Consider the following 21,763-nt stretch of genomic DNA (forward strand, 5'->3'; position numbering starts at 1 on the left):
TTTCGGAAAAAACTGTAACATGTTGTTCAAGAGATTTCAAACTTGCAAGTATCTTTAAAAAAAAATGAGTTTCAGGCAAATTATATTTATTAGATAGCTGTTCAAAGGACATAAAACTATTGTCTAAAAAAATCACGAAAACATGTTATACCTTTTGTTTTCCATAATACAAAGGCTTGATCCATAAAAGAGGGCCGAAAAATAAAGTTAAATATAATGGGGCTTGATAAGATAAACATATTCAAACCAAAGAATTTGAAATTGAAACCATATTCATAATGTATGTTTAACTATAGGATTGGTTATTTGTTTATTCAATTTAGATAAAGCAAAAGGAAGCGAAGATCCTAAAATAGAAAACAATGAGAAATCTTGTACATATTTACATTCCAAATTTACCCATTGTGGGCAAGATACTATAATCGATTCTTGTGTCCAAAATATTAAATATCGAATATTAACTGTCCAATAGTAAAATCTCAGATTTAGCAAAGCCAAACCACCCTACTTCTTAGGCTTCTGTAAATATTTTTGATTTAATCTAGGATTTTTATTCTGCCACACATATGAGGATATTTTGGAGTCAATAATATCAAAAAAAATTTAGGAATAAAAATTGGTAATGCTTGGAATAAATATAAAAATTTGGGTAATACTATCATCTTAATAGCATTAATTCGACCAACCAATGACAAAGATAGTGGGGACCACCTGGTAACAAGTTGCTTGATTTGGTCAATTAAAGGTAAAAAATTAACTTTAAATAAATCGTTATGTTTCTTGGTAATTTTAATACCCAAATAAGTAAAATGATCTGTAACAAGTTTAAATGGTAAGTGTTTATAAATTGGAACTTGCATATTTAATGGAAATAATTCGCTCTTATTAAAATTCAGTTTGTCACCAGAAAAGCTACTAAACTGAGTAAGCATGGACGAAATAGCAGGAATAGATCTCTCAGGGTCAGCTATGTATAGTAACAAATCATCAGCATATAATGATAACTTATATGTCCCTTCCCCACAAGTAATACCAAAAATATTAGGTGATTTACGAATGGCAATGGCTAAAGGATCCAAAACAATGTCAAATAATAAAGGACTTAAAAGACAGCCTTGCCTCGTACCACGGGATAACTGAAAAAAAAAAGGAGATCTCTGATTATTGGTAAGAACCAAAGTCAAAGGTTTATAATATATTAATTTAATCCACGATATAAATTTTAAACTTAAATTAAAATACTGCAACGTATTAAATAAATATGGCCATTCAACTCTATCGAACGCTTTTTCAGCATCTAAGGAAATAGCACATTCTGGTATTTTAGACAAAGGAGTATAAATTAATTTTCTGATGTTAAAAGACGAATAACAGTTTTTAATAAATCCGGTCTGATCTTCAGAGCTAATTTGAGGTAATATATTTTCTAATCTAGTGGCCAAAATTTTGGTAAAAATCTTAGAATCCGTATTCAGCAAGGATATAGGCCGAGAGGATGCACATTCAGTGGGGTCTTTATCTTTTTTAAGGACTAGAGAAATGGAGGCATCATAAAAAGATTGTGTTAGTTTACCTACAGTTAACGCATCTTTAAAAATTTTACAAAGCCAAGGAGAGAGTATAGAAGAAAAGGATTTTAAAAATTCTGCAGTATAACCATCCGGACCAGGGGCTTTACCTGAATTCATTGAAAAAATAGCCTCTTTTATTTCGGTTTCTGTAATAGGTGTGCCTAGAAATACACTGTCTTCTGTTGTTAATTTCAAGATATTCAATTTTCTTAAAAATTCATCCATTATGGAAGAATCCTCAACAAATTCTGATAGATATAAAGAATTATAAAATCTTGAAAGGCTTTATTTATCTCTTTATGATCAATCGTCAAAGTGCCATCTCATTTATGAATCTTGGTGATTTGTCATTTAACCAAAGCAATTTTCAATTGATTAGCCAATAATTTGCCAGATTTATCTCCATGTCACTAAATCTGGGTTCTAGATTTAATTTACTGATTTTCAATCGAAGAAGATAATGTTCCATTTGAAGTTCAACTCTTTTTTTTATAGAAGTTCTTTACTGGGGGTCACTGAATAAATCTTATCAATTTCTTTAATTTTATCGACCAATATTAATATTTCAGAATTAGTTTGTTTCCTAACTCCAGCAGAGTATGAAATAATCTGTCCGTGAATAAATGCTTTAAAAGTGTCCCATAATGTTCCAGTAGAGATCTCTTCTGTAGAATTTGTTGAAAAAAAACAAATCAATTTGTTGTTTAATAAAGTTCAGAAAGTCTGAGTCCTGCAGTAAAATAGAGTTGGACCTCCAAGATTTAGCATTAGAAGATGAATCCATTGTCTTGATAGATAACTTCAAAGGTGCATGGTAAGAAATGGTAATGGAATCATATTTACAATCGATAACATCTGTCAGTAAACGATGATCAATAAAGAAGTCGTCAATTCTTGATTAATTATGATAAACATGAGAAAAGTATGAAAATTCTTTATTGTTGGGGTGTAAAAATCGCCAAATTCCAGAAATTCCAGAATCAACCATAAAGGAATTAATAAGAGAGGCCAATTTATTTGGAAGAACCTGGGAGGGCTTAGATATATCCATTGAAAGATTTAAGCAACAGCTGAAATCCCCACCCATTATCAACATGTATTCATTTAAGTTAGGAAAGGCTGTAAATAGACATTTTAAAAATTCAGGACAGTCAATATTTGGAGCATAAACATTAACTAAAACAACTTTTTGATTGAAAAGTAAATCAGTGACAAGCAAAACTCTACCTTGTGGGTCCAAAATTGTTTCATAGTGTATAAAAGAGGTGGAAGAATCTATAAAAATGGAAACGCTTCTACCTCATATTCTCAATGACTCCCACTTTCTTTTTTCCACCTATAAACACTGAATTAACTTTTAGTAGACGTTTATTCGCACAAAACTGGATCAAGGCAGCTCCAAATTGCCAGTCTCTTGTGACATTAGTCCATCAGCACATCTTTATTACTCCATTTGTCTTTCTTTGTAATTTAAAGTTTTTTGTCTCGCCAGTTACAACACTAAGTGTCTAAGGCTACGTCCACACTAGACCGGATAATTTTGAAAAAGCCAGTTTCGCGTAAAAACGATAGGCGTTCACATCAAGCATTTTTGAAAATACCTCTGTCCACATTAAAATAGGTATTTGGGTGAATCTCCTATTGGGCATGCTCAGGACACATTTACAGAAAACAAGTGACATGTTTGGTGTCGAATCTCACTGTGAAAGTGCAAGTTTGTGCAGTTACAGACTAGAAACACTTAAAAGGAAATTGCCAAATGACGGACAGCTGTTGACTCTCACGCAGGAGGACAAAACTTAAAAAAAAAAACAAATACTGGAGCGAATGGTGGCAACCGACAGGGAGTTCATGGACAATATGACCTGGCTGATGATGAACAGTGAAAAACTGACTAACTCTGTTGCATTAATAAAGCACCTTGTTAAATGTATAAAACGTGTGCATCAGTATTGTATTTCCATACAATGTTACATTAGGCTGTTACACTTCTATTGTCAGAGAAGTACTTAAATCGGTAAACCACATTCATGCAAGCAAGGACAGAAAACAGGGCAAAGTGAGTTTACTTATTTATTCAGTAAGTTATGGGTCAAAGTATTTGGTGAGTACATTTCTAACTCTTCTGGCATCAGTCTTGTTGCCTAACAATTTCAGTAAGTTCTGAAATTGTTAGGTTGCGTTCAAGAAAACAATGAAATGCCACACTGCCAGCACAATCTGTTCTGGCACATCACAACAGCTTTTTTAAAAAAAAATATCTCCGGTTACCCTGTCCACACTACTCTGTCCAATCGACGTTTTCAAATTTGCACACTCTGGAGGGTGTTTTAGAAAAGCTCCGTTTTCAGGGGAGGAAAATGCCATTTCGGTGTGGATGGAGGGTCAAAACAAAGAGAAAAAGCTGCAATAATGGATTTATCCAGACTAGTGTGGACGTAGCCTAAGTTTTGACAAATGTGGTTGCGTGTTCTCGAGTTCCATCTTATTAAGTGTTTATGAATTGCTTCTTCCACCCACACCAAATCCCCACATAGATGATGTCGCCCTAAGGGAACATTTGCCTCTTCATTCTGTTTTTTGACACTTGGTCAATTTTATAGAGAGTTCAATAATTTGTGTCATAGTCCATGAGTTCTAATTTGAGTAAGTGTTCTCGTGTTTTTTTTTAAAAAGCCTTTTGACATTTATATAAATAAAATGAGTAAATGTTCTCTCCATTCCAAGTCCATTTTCTTTTTTAAAAATATACGCATGATTCTATGTGTAAGTAAAATCTTGATTTAGGAATTTCACAGTGACTGTCATTTGTTTAATATTATAAGTGTTTTGAATGCTACCCATAACTATAGGTCTAGTAGTTTCCCAAGAATGCATGTTAAGCTAATTGACTTATAATTCCCTGCTTTCTTCCATTCCTCCTTGGAAATCACTTTCTCTTTTTCCAAACTGAAGGAGTAATTGCTGAATTAAGACAACTTTAGAATTGAGTTGAGCATTGGAAATATTCTAACCTTGTCATTTGGGATGTAAATTCAATATTAAATGCCGATAAACATGACTTGATTTGAAGTGCCTCTACTTTCTAATCTCTTACTTTACTCCAATGATTTCTGTGAATCCCCATCCCTGAGTATTAGATTCCTGCTGGTGTCTGGCAAACTATCTTTGCACTGACAAACAAGCTGGAAGAACTCAGCAGATCAGGCAGCATCCGTTGAAACCTGTTGAAAGCCCAACCTGCTGAGTTCATCCAGCTTGTTTGTATGTGTTGATTTGACCACAGCATCTGCAGTATACTTTGTGTTTATCTTTGCACTGATACTTCTGAGGAATTATTTGTCTATTGCTAGCTAAATCCAAATTTACCTCCTGGTCCCAATTGTCCCCAACTGTCCCAAATTTTTTCTCCTGCCCCCAATTGCAAGTCACAGTATTGGATGGCTATAGTCTCCATGTTAACACTGATGCTTTTGAGACAGCTTCAGCCAAACTTGTTTACTTGGGAATAATTTGCAGGAGGCTTACATAAGGTATCCAGGTCCTGCAAGTCTTTGAAGTTAGCGCCTCACGCCAACAGTTAACTAAACTCTTTCTTGTGCTGTTGGTTCCAGCATGTGCCAAGTTATTTATGTTTGCCACTCCTTCCAATCTTCAGGCTAGTTGAATTGTGACTTGCTTGGCACTGTGTACATTGCCACATTGTTGTCTTCTTCACTCTTCTATTTGAACACCACCTGCTCTGAGGTGAAATGGTCAGCATTCCATACGCCTCGCAAATGTTACCCTTCTTTTGAGTTTCAAGTACACCTCTGGGTCTTCGTTCTCATTCTGTCCATTATTAGTCATGTCAACCTGTACTGATCCCGCTCCATTCCAAGCTGTGGCCTCAGTGGGCAACTTCACTATATGCAAAGAACTTGTTTGCTTTTCATAGTTTTGTTCACTCTTGTTGAAGATTTACCAACATTTGGATTGAACTGAAGATACTAGTCAATGTTTTGGAACGATGTAATATCAGCTACATTGTAAACTCTGAGGCTTCAGGCTGGGTACATGTATCGATTATAACTGACGATCTGACAACAAGCTCTGCCATTGTCATCAGGAATGATGCCTGGGCATGTCTAGTTCAGTGATATTTCCCATTGTTCCTGATTGGTTAGATCTCATCCAATCAGGTTTCTGCTGTCCCACCTTGCTTGCGTTCAAATTCCTTTTTATAACATTCCTTAACTCCCTTCTCATTTCCCATTCCCAAACAGTGTGGTGCTGGAACAGCGTGCAGCCCAGGAGCAGGCCCACAGACCCACAATCTTTGTATTGATCATGATGCCATTTGGAACTAATTTCATTTGCCTGAACGTGGTCTGCAATGCTCCAGTCCCCACCTATTCATGTGTCTGTGTAAATGCCTCTTAAACATTGCTATCATACCTCCTTCCACCACTTCCTCTGGCTGTGCATTCCAGGCACCTGTCACTCTCATTTAACTGCCGGTCTTCCATTTTTAAAAATACCTTGCCCAGGCTTGCGCCCTGGAAACTTTACAAGGCGCAAATCCATGGTCTTTTGATACTAACGGAGGCCTACACAATCTCATTGACAACATCCATTACCCTACACCACGTCAGTCATTTTCCTCACTCCTTAAAAAGAGAATCTTAATCACAAGTCTTCATGACATGACTTTCCCTGCACATGCATACTGGCAATCCTTCACAAGTCTGTGGTTTTTCAGGTAACAGTATGTTCTATACCTCAGAATCTTCCCCAAACTTTTCCCTATCACTCATGTAAGGCTCACAGTTCCGGTTTTCTCGGTGCTGCCATTAAAATAAAGGAACAGCAGGTTATTCTCCAGTCTCCTGGCACTTTTAACATGTGGCTAAGGAGGATGCAAAGATTTCTGTCAAGGCCCCATGTGTCTTCTTTCAATAAGGCTCACCCTCATCAGGCGTCTTGGGGGTTTAGCCAGGTTAATCTTCAAGAGCCTTGCTTGATATCAGTATGCCCAAGAATATCAGCATGATCCTGCTATCCTCCCTGACCTCCTTGGTATTAACCTTGTCCACTTCCTTTGGCTCTAGGCGTGAGTTCCCTCTTTGTCCTTGCTTGCCACTACTGAAGCAAAGACGCATTATTGTGATTTCTGTTAAGATCCATTACTTCTGCTCAGGACTGCTCAATAGTTTAATCATTTGCACAATGAGGTGAGCTACTAACCTAATAGTAAAGCTCTGATAGTTCAATGTATTCAGTGTGTTGGTCTTGCAGATTTGCTGAACTATTGGATCTATTCCTACAAATGAGATGATGTACTTCACTTTTTCAGATTTCATGTTTTAATACAACTTTTCCAGTAAACTTGCACGAGTTTGAAGGAAATGTTAGATTTTTGGGTCTCCAGTGTGTGAACTGAGACGCCGGTGAGTTGAAGCAATGCAGCAATCATCATGTGAGGCTATAGTGAACCAGCGAAGATTTCTAAATACTCCCTTATCCGATGCTTGCAGTGTAACTGCAGCCTGAGCTTTGCTTAATTCTTTGTATCTTGTGTACTCAGACCTCTCCCAAAACCATTCTAAGCAACTATTGTCGAAATAGTGGAATGTGTCTCTGACAAAATTAATTGCATCTACCATAATTAAGCTTTCACAGACTTTTGTGCTTCCTTTCATGTTGTGTTGCTATAAAAGTCAGATTTCTGGTTACCTATCTTCATAGCTTGTTATGCATTTCTATCTCAAGACTTGTAACCAGTGGAAAACATCTCTGTGGAGTCAAACTCCACTTTATTCCACTGAGCAATCTACATTTATTTCAAAATATTATATGTCTGGATGTATACTTGGTATGAATAACTTGGGTTACAGAGAAATTAACTGTGCTTCAGACAGTTCTGTTCTCTTTACAATAGACATAAAAAGCTGACTTATCTGGCGTTATCAAAATGAATCTTCATGATTGCTTGATGGTGCTAGGATTTAATTACACTGGAACTGTATTAGTGTGTGAAATTATTTTATTCAGTGCTGATACAGTAGTATTTTTTAAAATGTCTAATTCTAAAATGTCTATTATGTCAATTGAAAATAACAGTATTTTCTTTTTGCCCTTGTGTTGGTCTCTTTCAATATAAAAATGACAGGAAATTCAAGATTCTCTGTTAGGATAGAGGACAATTAAGTTGGATTTCTGCTGGGATTTGTTTTATGTTATTTATTATAGAATATATAAACATTACCTATAGCCAAGAATGTTCACCTTTACATTGGAACTTGTGACTAATTTTAGCTTTTCTTAATTAATTAACATGACTGTAATTTCTTCCCCCAAGAATTATAAGGTTCTGATTAGGTAATTCTGTCCCATAATTTTTATTTGCTTTTTAAAAAAAATGGGAATAGGTGTAGGTTAATAGGTTGCCATGAAGTAATGGTGGAATTGACGAGCAGTCTCAGAGTACTGTAAACACGGGGAAATCTGCTGATGCTGGAAATTGAAGCAACACACAAAAAATGCTAGTGGAATGCAGCAGGCCAGGCAGCATCTATGGGGAGAAGCACTGTCGACATTTCGGGCCGAGACCCTTCGTCAGGGCTGTATGTTTTGTTCCTGTGTGGCACCAGACTAATATTTCATCTTCAGTGCTGTAAACTGACAAAAGGTAGTTCACAAATACATTGAAGCCAGTCTGACACAAATATTAGGGCAGGGTTAGCAAAAGTGTGGACCTGGAAACAAATTATTAAGAGCATGGTAAAAGACATGAGCAAGAAAGTGAGATAGCATTTGAGGATGGAATATCAATGTTTGGTCATGGCATTCGAAGGCAGAGCTGTCAACAGCACAGAAATTAGTTTCGTGGAAGATCGAGTAGCTGAAATTGGAGAAGCTTGGGTATAGTAGAGGGTGTACAGCATTATTGTAAATATCCTGGGATAAACTTCAGATTGTTGTTTGGACCCATCCAAAGTCAGAGCATAATTCCAATTCTTGCCACCTTCTAATTCCATCACTGCTTTGACTTTATTACTATTTTCTTTGTATAACTATTCAAATTCAATTCTATTGGGCTTGCCTCTATATTTTCAGCAAATTTGGATCATGTAAGTCTCCTTATCCAAAACTTGACCCTCATTTCAACCTGAAAGTATCTCAGTGGAGTTTGACCCTTCTTATCCTTGCCAAGTCCTTCAGCAGTAAATGATTTGAGTGTACTTTTAATTTGAGATGATTGACCATACCTGAACTTGGTGTCTCTTCCAATTCATTCAGATACTAAGCTTAAATTGTAGATATAGCCCATCTAAGCCACCTTATCATCTCCCTTTCTATTTGTTACATCCTTCATCCTCTTCCAAGATAATGGAAATCATACCTGTTTGTTGTGTCATCAAAATCGGGTTTATTATCACTGACATGGTGTGAAATGTTTTTTTGGGGGGCAGTAGTACCTAAAAAGACAAAAATTACTATATTAGAAAATGAATAGGGCAAAAACAAATTACAAGACAGTGTTCATGGACTGTTCAGAAATTTGACAGTGGAAGAAGCTGTTCTTAAAACTTTTGAATGTGTGTGTTTGAGTCCTGTACCTTCTCCCTAACAGTAATAATGCAAAGAGGGCTAGTCCATATAATGACTGTCTTTAATAATGGGTGCCTCCTTGAGGTATTGTGGGGAACTAGGCTTAACTGCTAGTAAGCTTTCCTCTATCTTGTTGATAGCATATCACATTCTATGATATGTGGTTATTTCAAATAAACCTTGATCTCAAAGCCTTACAAGGGCCAACCCTTTGGAAGTGATAATGTTCACAATTAAAAATTATAAGAGTATATGGTCCACTCAAGTATAAATAGCTAAAAATGTAGGGGAAGGAATACGGCAGCTCATTTTGTTTTGAAGTCCATGGCTTTCATCGTACAAAGTTTTTTTACGGTGAAAGATTTAATATGGGGCTCTACTACATTGGGGGGGGGGAATGAGTTAACAAAATGGCTTAAGTATTTTTTTCTGATCAGTAAAAGAAGTGTTTACTGATATGTCGATTACTGTTGAATAACTTTCAATTAAATCTGTGGGCTCACTTAAAACAAAAACATGCTTTTAACAAAAGTGCTTACTTTATCACTAAGCAGCCCAGTACATTTTAAGATGAATGTAACTTGGCAATAACTATAGCTAACAGATTGCAACAAAGCTCCCAGGAGGCCAATTCTGGGCTATTTCCTTCTCAATTAAATTTAAAGCATCCGATCCAGTCAGTTAAATTGAAATTACAAGAAGTAATTGGAGCAACAGGGGTTTATTTATTCACGTTCCTGAAATTGTTCTTGAATGTTACCTTTCAAATGGAGAAAGTAGATTGGATAATTGATCTGAAATCATTTAAATTTGAAAACCTAAGATTTGATTTGTTGAATTTTTAAAAGCTGGACTGAATTTTGAGAGTGATGTATTTACATGGAGTTACCTTTTTCCAGCCCTGACCTGAATTGGAGAGATGTGCAGCATATTATTGTGAAGACATCACGCTCTGGTCACCTCAATGCTCCCGACTGGAAGATCAATGGTGCAGGCTATAGAGGTAGGGTGCCTGTGTATTAATGTACTTTCCTCCTAATTAAATATTCATGTACAATTAAAGTAAGATGGGCTTTTTTGACTAAATACATTTTTCCTTCACCCAAGCAAAGCTTTGTTATATAACACCAAGATTCACAGTGATACCTCCATAATAGCTAACAATAAAAGAAACTAATGTCTTAACATAACAAAATGCACTGCTCTAATTACTGTCACATCAACACAATCAGCAACTATTTAAATATGGCTTCCTTTATTTTCTTTACAAAACAAATATTTTGTGGGATGGAGATTATATACTTTACAGTCTTGAAATACTGTCTTGCATTCCATTATTGTGAAGACATTAGATTAGTGGCAGCTGCAAATTACACAATCGGTCTGAATCTGCGGCATGGCTTTGGAATTTTCTCTACAAAATAAAGTCATGTTCCAAATGTTTCAAGAACTTCTACCGCTGAACTGCCTCCAGTTAGTAGTTAATGTAAATTTTGAGCAGGATGGCAATGGTGTAGCTTGGACAACATTGCCTCTCATTGTAAACAAGACACAGTCTCTGTTTATATTGACCAGGTTTGAGTGTTGGGTAAAGGAATATATTTATAGGTTTTGGTCCCATTTACGTCAAGCATTCCTAAACCATGTCCAAGGCAGAATGTGCCAACTTCATACCTGAATACAAGAACACTACTCTCACATGCCCCTGTGGTCTTCCTGGTTGTAACCGGCTCCATAATTTCATGAATTATGATTGAATTTGTGCTAACTTGACATTGGATCAACATAGTTTTAGGATTCATTCAGTGGCATTCCAGCTAACACTGTGAAGCACTCAATGGTTTAATTCAGATCACTATCAGCAGTGAAAATGGACTCCTATGTTGACTAAAATTAAAAAGCATCCTCCTACTACTTGTAAGAACTTAGTCTTGTGTGCAAACTGTCTTGACAGCATAAAAAATAGCAAGGGCGCTTTTATCATGCACATTGTTTTTGAATGTGCTCTTAACTACTGTTACTTAATTACTGGGGTTCCTGTTTGGGCAGTTTTATTTGTTGTGCCAGGATTGCATGTCAAATTTGGCAATGTGCATTCTGCCTAGGAGATTCTGCCACATTATTTTAATCCATAAGGTTGTTTCTTGAATATTTGATAGAAATGAGCCACACTGCAACAGACCCAAACTGTGTGGTTATAAGGAACAGCCTTATACTAAATGGTTATTTTCTTTCCTGAAAATGAACGCCTGCCTGTGTGTACTTGCAGCTGGAGGCCAAATCCTTACAAGTGGAACCTCTGAAGATATTTTCTTTCAGACAACCAAACATCAGCTGTCTGGGAAGCCTTCCCCCATAGCAACTTAAGTTCCTGATGTGCTATGTTTTGTCTTGGCTAATTGTGTTTCATGTGACAAAAACATTTCAAATATGCTACACATGGTTTGTGATAAATGCTGTTTTCTGGTATATTATTAATCTTGACATTTGCATTTTAATTGTTGAGTTTCAATAGTTTTTAATTGACACTTGGAATCTCTTCAATTTGAAAAAAAAAACATAATTAAAAGCATTTAAAATTCAATTCACCATTAAGTGACACATTGATGCAATACCCAAGAATATTTTGCAATTGTATTTTATCTTATGAGCCCTCTCAATGCATAACATACATTAAACTCTAAATACCTGCGTGTTCCCTGTTTATTGGGTAAAATTAATGCTATTGAGTCATTGGGACTTTGACCCCAAACTTCTTGGAGGTACTGAATTACTAGGGAAGTATCTGCAAAAATAAAAATTGGCCAGTGGTGTATCTGCTCTGGACTTCAAGGCGAGTGGTCCCAGGTTCAAATTTGGCCATCATCTTGCACGCTTTCCATCAATGCTGTGTTGAGTGTTAGCAATTCAGCCTTGTTTCTTAAAAAAAGACAAAACTGGACAAATGCTAAATAAATGGCAAGATTGTCACCCAATGCACCACAAGGTGTGGAAAGGAAGAACAACAGATCTGCAAAACTGATGAGATTTTCTCTCATTCCCTGCACTATGAAGAATATTATCATTCTTCAGAGGACGTAGAAAATTACAGCACAAAACACGCTACAATATTGGCAGTTTCTTGTTCTGAAAGTGGGTAAGGAACACATGATCCTTATTCTTCATATACTGTAAATAATTTAATCTATGCTATTCTAATGAAAAGACTGCTGTTCTCGATGGAGTTTTATGTTCTTCCAGTAAAGATTTGGCATGACATTTAAAATTTTAACAAACCTCTATAGATATGTGGTGGAGAGTATACTTGTTACATCACAGCCTGGTATGGAAACGCAAGTGCTGTTGAATGGGAAATTTTACAAAAAGTAATGGATACAACCCAGTCATCACAGGTAAAGCCCTACCACCCATTGAGCACATCTACAGGTTGCTGCAGGAAAGCAGCATCCATCATCAGTGACCCCCAACACCCAGGCACGTCATGTTCTCTTGTCACTGCTGCCACCAGGAAGAAAGTACAAGAGCCTTAGGACTCACACCACCAGGTTCAGGAACGGATATCACCATCAGGCTACTGAACCAAAGGGGATACCTTCAATCAATTTCACTTGCCCCCATCACTGAACTGTCCCCTCAACCTATGGACTCACTTTAAAAAAAACCACTTCATCTCACGTTCTTATTATTTATTGCTTATTTATTTACTACTATTTCTTTTGTATTTGCACAATGTGTCATCTTTTGCACTTTGATTGTTTGTCTGCCTTGTTGGGAGAGGTCTTTCATTGATTCTAATTGGGCCTTGGATTTACTGAGTCTGCCCACAAGTAACAAATCTCAGGTGTATATGGTGACATACATGTACTTTGACAGTAAATTCACTTTCAACTTAGAAATTTAACTGCAGGCAAGTATGGTAAACTAATGTCCCCATTGAAACACAGTATTATCCCTAAAAAAAAATTTTCAATGGCTCAGAAAATCTCAGTAATGCATTACATATTTATGGCTGCAAGTTTCAGCCATGGCTACAGGTTTCTGTCTAAAACTCCTGACTTTTTAATATACCCCAGGCTTATTTTGCATACTTCTCCATAATCCAGTCTGCTTGACTTTGTGACCAAGGATGGACATTCATCTAGTTTGGGTCTCCAATCCATGCACTGTGCTAGAATTAGGTGCAGGTTACAGGAGTTGAAGTTAAATATTTAACTGTATATTCATGATGGAATTAATGGATTGTGAATTTACTCTTTTTGAATACCCGAGGTCAGCATTGGCTATGACTTACATACTTGAAATGACTAGCTGATTTTTATTTCTCATGAATCTATAATCTCCTATCTTTTATCACTTTCACACCATTTATTAAATTAGAATGCTCTATAGTAATCAAACTAATGTTCCTCCCACCACATTAGGAATAGGAAGGGGGCAGGGTGAAAAATCATTTCATCACATGACCAAAAATGGGAGCCTATCTGGCCTAGTTTGGGGAATGTATCCTTTGCTGCACACACTTGCCAAGCAAGAGACCAGAGCAAACTCTGATGATTTCCAATAATCATTGTAAAATGTTAACATCAATTGCAAGTTGCAGTAGTGATGCACCATCAATAACTCTCGAAGACGGGAGGCAAATGATAGGCTTTTATTACAGCAAAATGGAGCACAGCATCTCAAAGGCTGAGGGGGGAGCAGTGCCTCCAATGGCCTTTATACAGGGGTCTGTGGGAGGAGCAACAGGAGCAGTCAGCGGAGGGGCGTGTCCAGACAGGTATACATATTTTACCACATTCACCTTCCCCCCCGCCCCCCCCCCCCCACCCCCTGTTTTAAAAGAGAGTCCCCCCACGGGGTGAAGTTTCTTACAAGTATATTTACAGGTTTAGTCTATCAGGCAGTCAAGTCTGTCGCTGCGGTCTACGTAGCACCGGTGGTGATTGCACCGGTGACGGTGATTGTGCTGACTCCGGCCTGACTTGAGGTGCCAGCCCATTAGGCATCAGTAATCCCTCATGCGTGTGCGAGTGCCCGGTATGGGAGTGTCGTGAGGTGTCTGTGTAGGGCTTGGTGTGCGTGGTGTCTTGTGGGTATATACATCGGTGGGTACGGGGTTCATAGTCACCGTGGAGTGTTTGGGGTAGGGGTCTGGTGCTCCTGCGGGCGCCAGGTCGCGGACGGAGACCGTGTCCTCCTGCCCATCAGGTAAGACCACGTAGGCATACTGGGGGTTCGCATGAAGTAGGTGAACCCTCTCGACCATCAGGGAGTATTTATTGCTCCCCGCATGTTTCTGGAGCAGCACTGGCCCTGGGGATGTCAGCCAAGCCAGTAGGGTGGTCCCAGTGGCAGACTTCCTGGGAAAAGGAAAGAGTCACTCATGAGGGGTGGCATTGGTGGATGTGCATAACAGAGAGCGGATGGAGTGGAGTGCCTCGGGGAGGACCTCCTGCCAGCGAGAGACCAGCAATCCCTTTGACCTAAGGGCTAAGAGTGTGGCCTTCCACACAGTGGCATTCTCCCCCTCCACCCTTCCATTCCCCTGGGGATTATAGCTCCTGGTCCTACTAGTAGCAATACCCCTAGCCAGCAGGTACTGGCGCAGCTCGTCACTTATAAACAGGGACCCTCTGTCACTGTGGATATAGCAGGGATACCCGAACAGAGTGAAGACCTGGCACAGGGCTTTTATGACGGATGTGGCAGTGGTATCGGGGCAAAGGGGAACTGCGAATACTCATCGATTATGTTGAGAAAGTAGACATTGCGGTCGGTGGAGAGAAGGGGGCCCTTAAAGTTGACACTCAGTCGCTCAAAGGGGCGGGTGGCCTTGATAAGTTGTGCCTTTTCAGGACGGTAGAAGTGCGGTCTGCACTCAGCGCAGACTTGACAGTCCCTGGTCATTGTCCTGATTTCCTCAAGAGAGTAAGACAGATTCCGGGCTTTCACGAAATGGCAAAGTCAGGTGACCCCCAGGTGGCAAAGATCTGCATGGAGGGCATATAGTTGGTCAAGCTGTGCGCTGGCACATGCTCCCCGGGATAGGGCATCAGGGGGCTCATTGAGCCTTCCAGGCCGGTACAGGATATCATAGTTGCAGGTGGAGAGTTCTATTCTCCACCTCAAAATTTTATCATTTTTGATTTTGCTTTGCTGAACATGAACATAACTGAGCGCTGGTCAGTCAGCAAGGTGAACCTTTTGCTGGCGAGATAGTGCCTCCAGTGCCTAATAGCTTCCGCTATGGCCTGGGCTTCTTTCTCCACCGCGGAGTGCCGAATTTCAGGGCCCTGAAGGGTACGAGAAAAGAATGCTACTGGCCTGCCTGCCTGATTGAGGGTAGCAGCCAGCGCAAAGTCAGAGGCGTCACTCTCTACTTGAAAGGGAATGGTCTCGTCCACCGCATGCATCGTTGCTTTGGCAATGTCCCCTTTAATGCGGCTGAAGGCCGCGTGGGCCTCGGCAGAGAGGGGAAATGCGGTGGGCTTGACCAGGGGTGGGCCTTGTCTGCATAGTGAGGGACCCATTGGGCGTAATAGGAAAAGAAGCCCAGGCACCGTTTGAGGGCTCTGAGGGTGGTGGGAAGAGGGATTTCCAACAGAGGGCGCATACGGTCGGGGTCAGGGCCAATGACCCCGTTCTCCATGACGTACCCAAGAATAGCAAGTCAGGTGGTTCCGAACACACACTTGTCCCTGTTATAGGTGAGGTTAAGAGCTTTGGCCGCTTGGTAAAGTCGTTGGTTTATTAGCAGCAAAACGGAGCACAGCATCTCTCAGACTGAGGGGGGAGCAGTGTCTCCAATTGCCTTTATACAGGGGTGTGTGGGAAGAGCCACAGGAGCAGTCAGCAGAGGGGTGTGTCCAGACAGGTATACATAGTTTACCACAAGTAGGTAATTAAAAACTAACAAATATATAGCAATAGGAGATGGTCACCTAGGCCCTCATGCCTAATCCTCCATTCTGCATGGTCAAGAAGCTTTCTCTATTTACTTTGGCTATCCTTTCCTGCACTAACCCAAATGTCCATATTTCCTCAAGGCATTCATAACCCAAAGAGATCGGATAACCCTTGATACTCTTGATATCCAAAAATCTTTTGACCCGTGTCTAGAATATATTCAGTATCTGAGCTTCTAGAGTGCTCTTGGGCATAGAATTTGAAAGATTCCCTACCTTGAGAAGAAATTTCTTTTCATCCTGGCCAACCCCTTTGAGACTTCGCCCTCTGGTTCCAGCAACCTCAGTCAGAGTAACTTCATCATTACATTTATTTTTTTTTAGTATGTAAATTTGTTCTTACAAGCTCAAGAGTAATGGCCCTGTCTGCTTAATTTATCTTCATATTGCAAACCCTTTAATCCAGGAATGAATCTGGTGAACTTCAGTTATTGCTCTCATCGTATTAAAACTTGAGTAAGGAGACCTGTTCACGAGGTTCCAGAAGCAGTCTTACCACACCACTTAATGACTAGAGCAAGACGTCCCTACTCCCCTACTCTTGAAATTTAGTCTTCCAAAAATTAAGTGTCAGCATATACAATTTGCCTTTCTAATTGCTTATTTTACATTAATATTTAGTGATTTGTGGGCAGTGACATCCATATCCCACTGAACATTAATACCAATCTCACCATATTAAAAGAATACTCATTTTTCCAGTTTCTTTCTTAAACTGAATGAGCTCGCACCTTTTCTTGCTGTAGCTACCACATCCTCACTGATGCATTTTGCCTGCCTATTTTCAGTTGAATCCCTCCGCACCCTGACATCCTCCTATAGCTTGTTAGCATTGAAAAAGTGGTGTTATAATGCATTATGACAGCCAGAGAAAACCCATATCTACTCCAAACTCAGAAGTGTTAACCTTTGAATGGAGCATAATTTCAAATCTATTGGGAATTAAGCTAAATTCAGGATTGTTGATGCAAGTGATCACTATCCTTAATTATTGTGTTAACATTGTAGATAAATTGCTTATACATACAGTGAGAATCTGTTAACTGGGATAATATCCTTCAATGCTTCATTCCTGAAAGGGGTACCTATAACTGCTTATAGCTTTTCCACTAAAGAACTGAATGAGACACCAGGGCAGCATTTCTGTTGATATTGGGAGTTGGGATATGTATTTCAGGAAGTTACTAACAGATGCATTTTATGTTTACAGTGAGCCATCTTTATGGATTTGGATTAATGGATGCGGAGGCTATGGTGGAAAAAGCATTGCATTGGAAAACTGTCCCATCACAGCACACCTGTGCCGAGAATCCAGACCGGCAAAGCAGGTGCTAAATTTGTAGCCATTCATTTTAAAGCTGTTTTGCAACGATAAACCTAATTTACTATTTTCATGCAAGGTCTTAATATTGTTCTTTTAACATGAGTTTTGCGCCGTTCCATTTTAGAGGGTTTTTTTTCCCCACATTTGTGTTACTGTGTCAGATTAGATTTATTTTGGCTCAGCAGGCTTGTTACCATAATAGATAGTTGTAACTTAGCTTCACTGTATTGGGATTGAATTATATTAATCAATTAAACCCAATTTGACTGAACTGAAATAATAGGGGGTATTTTTAAAATGTTCTGTGCTATTTTTTTTGGTGAGCAAATTAGTGCTGTAAGCAATAATGTTGATTAATAGAGATATAACTTTCATGGAAGAGAATTACTTCTAATGAATGAAGTGCATGCTTCATCACGCATTCCAATTTAAATTATTCATTTGATGATTTCCATTAACCTCTTGATAAAACATTGTAGTGTTGGTTCTTAGTTTGGAATTATGAGGTTGTGGTAATTACACAAGGACAGTTGTAAACCAGTGTTAAGACTCCGCACAAACTCCAAATCATAATGTAAACTTTCCTTTGGTTAAAATTTGTTATAAAGCATCTCTCCTGCTCCTCTTCCTCCATTTTTCTTCTCTTCCAGCATGTATTTCCCACAATGCTCATGTGTTTGCTGACCACTCATTGCAATGGCTCGCTACGTGCTATTGCTGCCAATGATCACAGCAAAACTTATCTAGATCCAATATCAAGTCCTGAGATAAAAATGGGTTTATCGCCTCAGTGATATGGAGTCTAGCTTGAATTCTGATCAATGTAAATTAACAAACCTCCCATTTAAACACCCAAATACTCAAAAATTCTAACCATTAAGCTGAAATGAATTGATTTTAATCATATAAAAACCTTTTATTTCATATCCTGAGTGGAACAATCCTTGTTTGAAATTACCAGGAGTCTTGAATCCTAGTGCAAAATTTATAAGATATTGAAGCTTTTATTTTTTCCCCTCTGATTAAATGTGGAGTAACATCAGCAAGGTGGAGTTCTGACAGATTTTTCTTCTAAATGCAAAATACTGAATTTTTCAAATTTCAGGCTACCATAGCCCCAGTATTCTTCCCCACTTAACCTGTCTGCCACCTTCACCCTTTTCATTCCTCCCAACTACCTCTCATCTGATTCCACCCCTATCATTTAGCGGCCTTTACTCACGCATTTTCCCCAGCAGGTTCCAACTGCCCATTATCCACTGCTCATCTAGTTCCAACCGTCACCTGCCCCTTTCATGTTGCTATACTTTGGCATTCTTCCCTGCTCCCTCTCTGTGCTGCAGGGTCTCAACCCAAAATGTTGGCTTGCACATTTGCTGATGGACTCATTGAGTTCTTCCAGTATTTTGTTTTTATTCTAAAAACACATGAGACACACACATGCAAAGGATGGAGACAGGTAGATCACATACAGGCAGATAGATTTAATTTAAATTAACCACAGTCAGCACAGACACGATGGGCTGAAAGAGTGTATCCAATTTACCCCTAAAAGGAGCGTTGAATGATTTCAATTACCTACTTGTGGACGAGCATTCCTGCTCAAACAACTGCCTATGGACTAGACATTTTCCGGATGACCTTGCATTCCTTGACATTGCTAAATTTGCCTCCCTGCTTCCATAACCAAAGGAAGGCCCCCCTTTTTTTAAAAAAAACATATTATGTTATTATTACAACTTTCTTTCTTATGGAAATGAATTTGTAAAGTGCCTTTAAGTGCTAATCAGTTTCATACAAATCATTCCTTTAAAAGTATATTTAGGATTATATTCTGTAATAACTGCCTAGAGTTATTAAAATTAGAATTTAATTTATTAATAAATCAAAAGGTATTTGCTATTTCATATTATCATGCATTCTAAGAAATGAAAATGAATTTTATAAAATTATAATATATTCATAATTCATTTATTGCCTGGAAGACCAAGTAATTTACCATTAAATGTCATGAATCTGAAATGACTGAAATTACATTTCAAATTCCATTAAATAAAAATATTGTTCACTTCTGTTTATTTAGATAAAATTGAAAACTTGTGAACATTCCCTCGGGCAATGCTCATTTATTATCTGGGCCTGCAATCAAGTGTTTGTGTGAACACGTTATCATCAGAAATTGTCACAGTCTTCATTCTGGAATTATTTAAGTTATGTCTGTCAAGCAACAGTTTGAAACTGACCTTGAGTCTGCAATGTTAACACTTCATGCTTAAACCTTCAACTTACAAGTATTTTTATTTTTTCTTATTGCAGAACAATTCGTCCTGAACATGCTGTGAGGGCAGTCTACAAAGCCACTGGCTGTTCAGACAATCCGAACCACTATGTCAATTACCTGGAACACATTATTGTCCGGGTTACTATTGCCCACCCTCGCCGAGGTGACTTGTCAATATATCTGACCTCTCCATCGGGAACAAAGTCCCAACTGTTATCCAACAGGTAATTGGGATTATTGGATCGGGCAGTTTTAATTCAAAGCATATGGACCATATGGTGAGAAATTAAGGAGACAATATGAGTGCTTACTGCAAAAATGGAGGAAATCCGGCAACAACTTCTGCAGTAATTCTACAAATTAAGTGTGGAGTTTCACAGCCTGGTTTGAGCAGTTTACTTCTATTTTTGCAGGGGTTGTTGTTTTACAGCTGCCCTAAATAAATTCTGCTTAAAGTAGTAAACTGATAAGAATTGGGGTAGTTATATATTTAATCTTTATATTTTAAAAAAATTAACTGAATTGTCTGAAAATACTGTGCTTTGTTAGACAGGAAGTAACTTAGCTTATTGCTGTAGCAAGGTAAATTTATTCCATGCATGTGAACTGATGTTGCCTTTCATAAATCAAACTCCAATGTGATTTGATGTTTCAGTAGTGCATGTTTGAAATTTCATAGTCTATGGTGACCATTTACAAATGTTCTAGTCTCTATTTTGGTATCTGTAAAAACATATCATTATTTAAATTTTAAACAGTTTTTTAAGTGCTTCATGTGTATCGACAAGATGACAACTTTGACAATGACATAAACTGAGGATGTGTCTGTCAGAGTTTTATTCCACAGGTCAGAATTATACTTAATCATGGAAATATGGAATGTTACGTCATTAGGCATAGAGACAGAATTGGGCTGTTCAGTCCATTGAGTTTGCTCTGCTATTCCATCATGGCTGATTTACTTTTCTTCTCAATTCCGTTCTCCTGCCTTCTCCCTGCTTTAAATATACCCAATGACATGGCCTCCACATTTGTGACAATGAATTCCACAGATATACCACCATCTGTCTAACGAGATTCCTCCTTATCTCTGTTCTAAAGTGGTGTCCTCCTATTCTAAGCTGTGCTCTCTGGTGTTAGACTCTTCCACTGATGAAAACATCCTCTCTACATCCATTCTATCTAGGCCTTTCTGGTAAGAACCCTGAGTACTTGAAATATGTATGTCTTGATACAGCCACGGTGATTGGGAATGAGTGAAGGTGGTGATGTGAAAAGGATACAGCATACAGCATGTGCAGCAAGAGATGAATTACCAGAGGGAACTGAATGCATGTAAAAGAATTTTATAATGGCAGCATTGGTAAATTATGTCCAAATGCAGTAGAACAGAATGCAAGATTAGTTGCTGTTAATTAACAGGAAGATGAGAGATGCAAGATTAGTTGCTGTTAATTAACAGGAAGATGAGAGAGGGTGAAGGATAATTGTTAAGAGTAGATCCAGTCAACAAGGCAATACAGGAGTTGTTTGATGTGGTCAGCTATATTAATGGAATAGGTCGGTGGACTCTTTGCAGTGGCAGAGCTAAAAGATAGGAATTCTTGTGCAGCCAAGCTCTGTACAATCATTCCTCTATTCCATTTCTTTTAGAAAATATTTCATTTAAAACTTGTACAAATGAAAGAATCCAAGAACATTATCTCCATGCTTCATGCTTTATTGTAAGAATGCCATGTTTGCATGGCAATCCGTTGACCTGCTTGCCTTTTCTGAATTATTTGGATGAATTGTGACTGTCCTCTGCATTCATGTCTCTTTAATACTGTTGATGCTTCAGAAGACACGACAGCAGAAGCAAACATGCAAGTCTTGGGAATGCAATAATTTCAATAGAGCATTTCTGAATGGAATCTGAGTTGTATACCATTAATTCCTCCACCCTTCCACCCCTCCCCCAACCTAACAACAAAGACAAGCATTGTAAAAGATAAGGTTAGTTTGAAATTGTGTTGGAAAATTATGCAAG

The 21,763-nt window shown here is 38.4% G+C and overlaps 1 protein-coding gene across 3 annotated transcripts in view; it reads left to right on the plus strand.

Annotated features, from left to right (window-relative positions):
* The window catches only part of pcsk5b (proprotein convertase subtilisin/kexin type 5b), a 319,262-nt gene that overhangs the window by 150,358 nt on the left and 147,141 nt on the right, over window positions 1–21,763 (plus strand). For all 3 annotated transcript variants that reach the window (XM_059969732.1, XM_059969734.1, XM_059969733.1), the window contains exons 10-12: window positions 10,064–10,167; window positions 17,340–17,457; window positions 19,770–19,958. In XM_059969732.1, the coding sequence (XP_059825715.1) occupies window positions 10,064–10,167; window positions 17,340–17,457; window positions 19,770–19,958 (411 nt within the window). The remainder of the gene's footprint in view (window positions 1–10,063; window positions 10,168–17,339; window positions 17,458–19,769; window positions 19,959–21,763) is intronic.

The sequence above is a fragment of the Hypanus sabinus genome, chromosome 5 (assembly GCF_030144855.1).
Source record: "Hypanus sabinus isolate sHypSab1 chromosome 5, sHypSab1.hap1, whole genome shotgun sequence".
Taxonomy (NCBI): domain Eukaryota; kingdom Metazoa; phylum Chordata; class Chondrichthyes; order Myliobatiformes; family Dasyatidae; genus Hypanus; species Hypanus sabinus.